We start from the raw sequence: 9141 nt of genomic DNA on the forward strand, positions 1-9141 counted from the left end.
TACAGGAATATATTAAAGTCATTAAAATGTAAAGCCTTTCTATGGGCATAATAAATCACCATTGATTTGCTTAATCATACCCTGAATTTAAGAAAATGTTTAAATACATTTTATTTTGAATAGAATCATTTCTGTTCTTGTAGAACACAGGGAAGTAAGTAGTCTTGACATTTTACATAGTTAAAGTAGAAACAGAGAAGACATTTGTGCAAATTCAGTCCTTGGGAATGACATCCTATCACCTTTCCCTTATTTTTTTGTTTGGAAGTGTCGTAAGTTCTGCTGTCACTCCAGGAGAGGGAACTTCTGGATACGAGGAGGCTGGAATTACCAGAAGTCACCCTAAGTTTGTCCACCACAAAGAACAAAGAGGATTTTTTGTTTGTTGAGATGTAGAGTGTGAGACAAAAGAGAACAACTGAAAGCTTGAGTTGCCATTGACCTAGATGGGGAAGACTCAGGGAGGGAAGACCAAGAGCCCAAATTAGGCGACACAAAGTATGAGATGCCTGTTACACACCCACTCAGAGATGTCTAATGGACAGCTGCATAGACAAATCTAAAGTTAAGGGAGGAGGTGAGAGATATAAGTTTGGGACTCATTAACATATAAGTGGTATGGATAGCCAAGTAATGAGATCACTAGGGAGTGAGGGCAGAAAAACAGGTCCAAGGACTGGACCGAGGTTCCCCCATATTAAAAAGTCAGAGAATTTAGGAAGCAGCAGTTACAGAAGTGAGATAAGAGTGAGATAAGAGGAATGCATAAGAGTATAGAGTTCATGCAGCCTTTACATGTTGACTTAATTTGTTTAAATCTCGGAAAGCAAAGTTTTCCCCCTTATTTCTCAGTTTCGGGAGACGCCTACCTATCCTGTAACTTCTCTCTGAATGTGCTAGGGTTTTTTTGAGTGGTCTGAGATGCCAAATGTGAATGGAAACAAGGTTTGATTTTGTTGTGAAAGTTCAACAACCAGATTTGCATTCTTGCCCAAATAAGCCAACCAATTTCAGCCTGAGTATGGACAACATGGTCAGTCGGAGTGTGTGAACTGTTTTATTTTGGGACTGACACCATAAAACAAACAAACCAGACTGCTCTGTACAGCATACATGCCCTCAGGTGTCAGGTGACACATGTCGTGCACTACCTCAAAAGTGAAAGGGTTTGAACAGTGACAAGAGAATGTGTCTTGCTTTAATGTACTAGATGTAGATAATAGAGGCATTTATGTCTACACCCTTCTGTCAAACATTTATTTCAGGGTCTATTGGTTATATGTATACAGAAATGTATTAAAATCATTAAAATGTAAAGCCTTTCTATGGGCATAATAAACTACCATTGGTTCACTTAATCATACCCTGATTTTAAGAATATGTGAGTATTTTAATATATTTTACTTTTGATAAAATCATTTCTGTTCTCATAGAACACAGAAATAATCTTGAAATTTTAAGTGGGTAAAATAGAAACAGACCCAATTCATGCAAATTCAGTCCATTATAATATAATTAGCATTGTAAGTAATGTAAATATGCACACATATTCACTGTGTCATTAGCTGTGTATTTTGGAGCTATATTATTCAATTTAGTCCCTTTTACACGTGAAAACCCTAATGTTCATATAGAGGAAAAAATATTTTTATCCAGTTTCCACTCAGGTATGTCTTAGGTGTCTTTATTGCCCAGCGAAGTCAGAATGGTGCCCATGTGACAAATTATGAAGCCTATTTCTTATTTGGGTAGAATGAGTTGTGTTTTTAAACAGTGTGCAAATAATGCCATTAGCTCTCATATCATCCTCGTTTAACAAGTAAGGAAACAGAAGCGAAGAGTTCAGTAATTCCTCGGAGCACAGAAACAAATGCTGCCGTGAGGCTTGGGCAGTGAGGCTGTCTGGCATCTGTTGGACCACACAACTGACATCCCCGTTGGGGCATGTTGAGTCCGGAAGCAGGAGTCACAAGTGGTGTAATGAAATGACTGCACTGCCTTTCAGATGGGCCTGGAGGTCAAGTTAGTTTATTTGTTTTTAATTTAGCTGAAATTATAGGCTGGTTGAAAGATTCCTTTGTCGGTCGGGATTTTTTGAATAGCCACACAAACCTTTTGGTCTCTCTCTCGTTTTTTCCTCCAACCCCTTCTCCCATTTGCAGGATTAGAAAAGCACTTGGGAGGCACATTAATCTTGCCAGCGTTGTCAGGAGTGATCAGCGAGTTTTATTAAAAGCCCTGAGATTGCCTGAAAGGCCTCCTTGTCTGAGTTTGCAATGAGAGAGGCATGTTAAGATCTTGGGGCACATTGTCAGGACCCTTTGCCCTGCCCCTTGGACTATGAGCTGACACCCCCGGAAGAAGCACAGAAGCTCTCCTTTGTTGAAGGGATTTCACCGGTGGACGGAAAGGAGTTGGCCCCTGTCAGCATGAGCTCTCTGGGTTGGGGTGGGCTGAAAGCCATACTCCTGCTGCTGCTCCTGGACTGGGCCAGCCCCACCTTCATCAGTGTGAACCGCGGGGTCAGGGTGATGAAGGGCAGCTCCGCCTTCTTGTTGGGAGAGGACCTGAAGTTCGCCATTCCCAAAGAGAAAGATGCTTGCAAAGTGGAAGTGGTGATGAATGAGCCAATGACCCAGAGGGTTGGGAAACTCACTCCACAGGTAGGTCATAGCTGAGATTTCCTATAATGTGTGAATGAATGCGAGTGTGTGTGTGTGTGTGTGTGTGTGTGTGTGTGTGTGTGAGAGAGAGAGAGAGAGAGAGAGAGAGAGAGAGAGAGAGAGAGAGAGAAAGAGAAAACAAAACAGAGATGCTTTCCAGGGTTGGAGTGGGCAGTCTCTTGTGTGGTGTGATATGGCCAGTCTTTATGGGTGACTCTTACCCCCAGTCATCTCACCCATTGCTAGTCAGGGCACCTTTGGATAAGAAATCAAGATTTTAAGACATTTTTAGGACACATTTGTGACTGTAGAATAGCAAAAGTAAAACAGGAAGACATTTTCATCTATTAAAATCACCCAAACATTCCCTGGAGTAAGGGAAGTGAGATGGAAAAGAGATGTGGAGATACTTCACGTTAAATATTCACTGTTCTTCAAAAATGTCTGCATAAAAATGGTTTCCTTTAATGGAAACCTAGGAGACCTTGTCACTTAAGCATATTCTATGCTCAAGATGGGCATCTAAAAAATGTTAGTATACAATAATAACCCCAGGTCACAAGTGTGTGGTAATTTCAACATCTCCCCACTTTCTCCCAACACAGCTTGCACTCTGAAAAGTGTTTCATTGGCATCTATCAGTCAAGGAGAAAAGGGAGACCGTGGATGAGTAGGTGACATGAATAAGCTCAGGTACAGGCAACAGAGACACAATTACAGGGACTGGGGTCAAAAGCAAACCCTTGGAGTTGGGGAGCAGCAAGATAGGACCCTAATCCCAGAGGACTGGGGTCCCTGTTAAAGCAAGGACCCAGGGCTGTATGGATATATGTGGCTGCCTTATAAAGACTGATCAACTAATAATTTTGTGCCCCTTCATATATATATATATATATATATATATATATATATATATATATATATATATATATTCAACATTTATTTAACAGTGATGCTTAATATTTTGTGGGGGAAGAAGAGAAGAAAAATTCCTCCTGGTAGTATGCTGGGGCAACCTATGGTCATCTGTATTTAACTCTGGTCCCAAGCATGTGTACCTACTGAGCAAAACAAAAGCCACTTATTCACCAGATTTTCCCTCCTTGGGAAGCAGTTTTGGAGGATGTACTGTTACTTAAGCCAGCCTCTAAGGGGTATCCTCTTCCCATCTTCAATACTCTTATGACTTCTAAATGTGTATAGCGTTGTTGTTTTTTTTTTTTTCCTGAGAGTAATGAAATTGTCTCCATTGTATATTCTCAGTGATGTTTTAATGGTTCTTATCATTTGGCTGGCTCTGAGGCACTGGAGACCAAAAAGAGGTCTAAGTAACTAAAAACTAGGTAAAAAATGTATTTGGTCACAAGGATCAAGGGTTGTGATAGATCTCCAAGTTATTTCCATCTCAAACTTACTCTGATTTTAAGGCAAAAGTCCACATAGAAAAGTCCACATATGGAACAGAAACAAAAACATGCCTTGCTGATTTAGGAAGTCTGGACTGCTAGGGAAGGGAGATGGGCTCTGAATATCCCCCAGTAGGTCCCCTAGTGAGCTGTTAGTCATTAAAAAACAACAACGACAACAACAACAAAAAATCAAGTCCTGAATGTTCAGTGTATGTATTCCCAAGGGTAAGTTTGACATCTCAAACAAACTTATATTATCTAAAGTAGATATGTAATTTACATCTTCTAAAATTTATCCTGTGGAAAAGGAACCCACTAAAATGTGGAATTTCATCACCTTTTGGTAAAATATTAGGACTTTGTGCCATAAAGAAATTGATATATCCAAAAATGTTGTTTCTTAAACTACCACGTGATCTTCCTTTTTTTTTTTTTAAATGATACTTTCAACAAAAATGAGAATCCCAAGTAAAGTCTGCTTTTTTGAAATGTGTTCTTCTTTTAATTCAGGCTGATTCAGCCCTCCCAAGGGATTTATTTCTTATGGAGTTTTTGAAATTAAACATAGGAAGTGCTTGCTTGCGCGCGCGCGCGCACACACACACACACACACACACACACACACACACACACACACAGCTAAACATTATTCTTTAATAGCACTTACTACTAAGTTAAAAACAAGGCTTGTGCGAACCCATTTCTAGCAAGATGACTGTATTAACAGCACCCTGCTGTGTAATGAACAGTTTTATTTGATTTGCACGGAAAATGTTTTGTTTAACATCTGTTCAATTAGTGTTTTCATTTCATTACTAGAGTTTGTCTTAGGACCAACAGGTTCATTTTCCTATTGGATGTTTGGAAAGGGATTTCAATTGGCGCATACCAGTACCTTCTGTTTAGACAACCCTCCTGATATAGTCAATTAGATAAGGTTGATGGAGTTATGTTTTCCTCATGTTTTAGGTCAAAACTCCCTTACACCCAGCACTTCTAACACTTGTCCTAATGCAAAAAATTTCTTGGTTGGAAAAGCACCCCTGTTTAGCGCTGAGCTTGCTCTTTTGAATAGGAAATACAGCAGTAAGAAAAGATCTCGAGTTTGAACCCGTGTACTGTCATTATAGTGAGTAATGTGTTAGGAATGTGTGACAATTTAATTATAAATTGTAATTGAAAAGCAGTTGAAGTGGAAAAAAACAAAGCTAGACAGTAATTAGAAAAGGATTTAGCTCTCCTTTGTTTTAGTTAGTAAATTTATGGACAATTATGGTTGTTGCCTTTTATAAAAGGAAAACATATTATGAAACATAAAACAGATGTTTCTTTTAACAAAGCAGATTGTCTCTTTATTACCATGACTATTTGTCAATGATATGGGAAAGGTCTTTCTTTTATTTCCTTCCTTGTAAATTAAGAGGAACGAATAATGTCTGCAGGAAAAGAGGATCATTTGTATAAGTGATAAAGTCTTCTCAGAGAGGATTATATTGTCTATAAATGTTTGAAGCTGTAAGAAGGTACAGGCTAAACACCGTGAGCTCAACAGTGATGATGTGTGATTACCTCAAGGGTATAGTAAGTTCTCACTTTATGTCATTGATAGCTTCTGCCACTTTAAGCAAAATGATATATAACTAAACCAATTTTACCAGAAGCTAATTGATAAAACAAGAATTAAGTTCCTATTGCCCCTCATCAATGTTATAACAAAATGAAATTGAATGAAATGACACTATTTGAAGACCAGCTGTATATCTTAGAACTCTACCATGTCAGAATGGACAAAATAGGGCTCATAGTGTAGGTGGAAGAGGCAATTTCTTTCTTTTTTTTTTTTTTAATTGGGGAATTGGGGGAGGGGAACAGACAAGTTGCTGTCCTTTTTGTTCTTCAGTCTAGTTGTGGAGGATGTTGCTTCACTGGCCCATGTTGGTATTATCATTGTGCTCTTCTCGGGTGAGGCAGTCACTCTCCAGCTATTGGATGGCTGCTCACGGCCGCTCACGGTGGCTCATGGCAGCTCACAAAAGCGCACGCCAGCTGCTGGCCAGCCCTACTGAAGCCTAAGCCATCCCCAGCAAATCATGGCATCCCAGCTCCAGCTGGAGCTGTTGTTCACTATCTTAGCTGTAGAGGGCGCAGTGTCACTGGCCCACATGTGGGATCCGAACTGGGGCCCTGCTGCTCAAAGCTGGCGTCCCAAGCCAACTCTTAACCAGCATGCCACTTGGCTGGCCCAAGGCAATTCTTTTTAAAAACTACAGTTCCCAAAATAAAACAGTTAATAATTTCCTTAATAGTTCTGAGTGAGGTGACAGTTAATTATAATTTTATTTGAATAGAGAAAATTGCCTTTAAATTGCTATTTGTCTTATCAAACATTTCTGTTATTACATACATAAGAAAAGCAGTCTCCCACAAGTATATGAGAACCACCTGAGGGTCATGTTTGGCTCTGATGAACCACAATAAAGTCCACAGTCAGTGGCTGCATCTTTGAATATAAAAACACTATTTGGAAAAGAAAGAAATAAAAGGAGAAGAAAAATGTATATTCATATACAGAACCATAGAGTGAGTTTGCATGTTTGTAATGCATGCCTTTTTGTGCATACACACAGGCAGACCTTTCTTACTCAATTGTTATAAAGCCCAGAAGGGTATGGGTAAATGATATTTTGATAAAGGGAACTATATTTTAAATGTAGATAAACTGTAAAAAGATTATTTAGAGAGAGAACCCCTCTTTAACTTATCTGCTTGATCTGCTTGCTCTGATTTTCATAATTTAGAAATTCTCAAACCAAGATATAATTGTATATGGAAGATGGTGAGTGGGTATGGAGTTGGGTAAAGAAGGTGGTGATTAACACACACACACACACACATACACACAAACACACAAACACAGGAAACAAAAAGTTAACAGACCATAATTTCCTCAGGAAGTACTCTACTGCTGGAAAAATTAACTCTTGTACCAATTTTCTCACAGATATTTATCCATTTCTTTATGTGAACTAGGTCTTCGACTGCCATTTCCTTCCTAATGAGGTACAGTATATTCACAACGGTTGCCCAATTCTTGATGAAGACACAGTGAAGCTTAGACTTTACAGGTAAGCAACACAGAGGAACCACTCATTCTTTGCCAGATAACCATTCTGTGTACTTTTTTTTCTGTGGATTGGTATTGTCATGGGGAGTTACTAGATTCCAACCAAGAAAGTAATCTGTAGAAACTGGAGACCAGAATGAGTGAGGCAAGAATTGTAGCCAGTTTTCAATGATCTTTATTAATATCATCTAATAAAGATGGAGATTTTCTGTGGCAAACTATTACCCCTATCCTGTTTCCCTTTAGAGTTCTCGTACAGATATCTCTGGATCCAACCCTCCACTTATGATGGGAAATGGAAATTATAAACTACAAATTCTTAATGAGAATCAGGAGAAAAATATATTCCAAAATTTAGTACATTTGTTCTTTTTGATGATCAGGTGCTTCGTTATGAGAAGTACAGTATCATTTATTTTTAAACATTAAATAATAAAAATATTTAAAAAATCAGTTATAAAGTTAAATAGAGTGACCATATGACCCAGCAGTTCCATTTATATACACAAGAGAAATAAAAACCTATGTTTAGCAAGAACTTGTATGCAGATGTTTATTGCAGCATTATTCATACCAGCCAAAAAGGTGAAATAGTCCAACCGATGAATGCATAAATGAAATGTGATATATCAAGATAATGAAATATTATTCAGCCATAAAAAAATGCGGCACTGATATATGCTACAACATGGATGAACCTTTAATCTTTTATGCTAAGGGAAAGAAGCCAGACACAAAAGATCACATATTGTATGATTTCATTTATATGAGATGTCCAGAAATCCATTAAGATAGAAAGTAGGCTAGTGGTTCCCAGGGGCTGGGGGAGGGGCAAATGGAAGTGCCTGCTAGTGGGTGTGGATTTGTTTCTGGGAGATAAAAATGTTCTGGATTTAGAGAGTTATAATGGTTGTACAACCTTGTGAATATACTAGAAACCACTGAGTGTGTGCTTTAAAAATGTGAATTTTATGGTATTGTATATTAATTATATCTTAGTAAAAAGTTAATTTAAAAATTAAGCTCATGTTTTTGGTACTCACTTTATATAAACAACTGAGAATTCAATGTTGGTGGAGTAGGCCTTTATGTAGTTTTTACTTGTTTCTATTGCTCTTATGGATATTTAGATAAAATACCTGAGTGTGAGTTTCCCTTAAGCTTTAGACTAACAGTAAAGAGCGCTGTAGAAGACATTGGAATAATGAATCATTCTACAAACACTTAGGATTACCTGCTATAGGCCAGGTCCTGTCCTGGGCGTAGGAAACGCGAACATGAGGATACATGGACTCTTGGCACTCCTTGTCTGATGCAAAAAAGATGGGTAGATAATTGTGACGAAGAACAACAATTGCTGAAAGAGAGATATGAACAAAATGATGTGCTCAGAAAATGAAAAGACACTCAAAGATTCCTTAGGAAGCGATGCAGTCAGCATACAGGACTTTTAAGTTTTCCTAAGACTTTAAAGTTAAAAAACAAATTAGCTTCAGAGACCTGTCCTAAAGGGCTGGAAAAGCTGATGAATTCTGACTGCTCCCGTTTCTTCCTTGGGTTTGTCAGGGTTGGAGAGGGTGAAGGAGCAGTCATGAAGGGTAGAGTTAGAGCAGCTGTCATTCCTCTTGGTCCTGAGGACATTTAAAGTAGGACATTCAAAGGAGTTGGAGGCAGAAAAATCAGGAAGCATACTTATTCCCCTCTTACCTCCTCTCCAGTCCTTTGGCAAGCTACTTGACCGCTCTCTGCCTCAGTTTCCTCATCTGTAAAATGGGATTAACAATGCCTACATAGGTTCCTAGGACGATTGAATGAGACACTCTTTGTTTGTTTGTTTGTTTTTTTTAATTGGGTAATTGGGGGGATGGGAACAGTACTGGGGAATTAGGGGAAGGGGAACAGACAAGTTGCTGTCGTTTTGTTCTTCAGTCTAGTTGTGGAGGAC

The 9141-nt window shown here is 38.6% G+C and overlaps 1 protein-coding gene across 1 annotated transcript in view; it reads left to right on the top strand.

Moving 5' to 3' along the window:
• The window catches only part of FREM1 (FRAS1 related extracellular matrix 1), a 169140-nt gene that overhangs the window by 22890 nt on the left and 137109 nt on the right, over positions 1-9141 (top strand). The window contains 2 exon segments of the mRNA XM_019664409.1: positions 2163-2663; positions 7103-7197. Of these exon segments, the coding sequence (XP_019519954.1) occupies positions 2430-2663; positions 7103-7197 (329 nt within the window). The 5' untranslated portion in view covers positions 2163-2429.

Source organism: Hipposideros armiger, unplaced genomic scaffold (genome assembly GCF_001890085.2).
Source record: "Hipposideros armiger isolate ML-2016 unplaced genomic scaffold, ASM189008v1 scaffold_422, whole genome shotgun sequence".
In the NCBI taxonomy this organism is placed as follows: domain Eukaryota; kingdom Metazoa; phylum Chordata; class Mammalia; order Chiroptera; family Hipposideridae; genus Hipposideros; species Hipposideros armiger.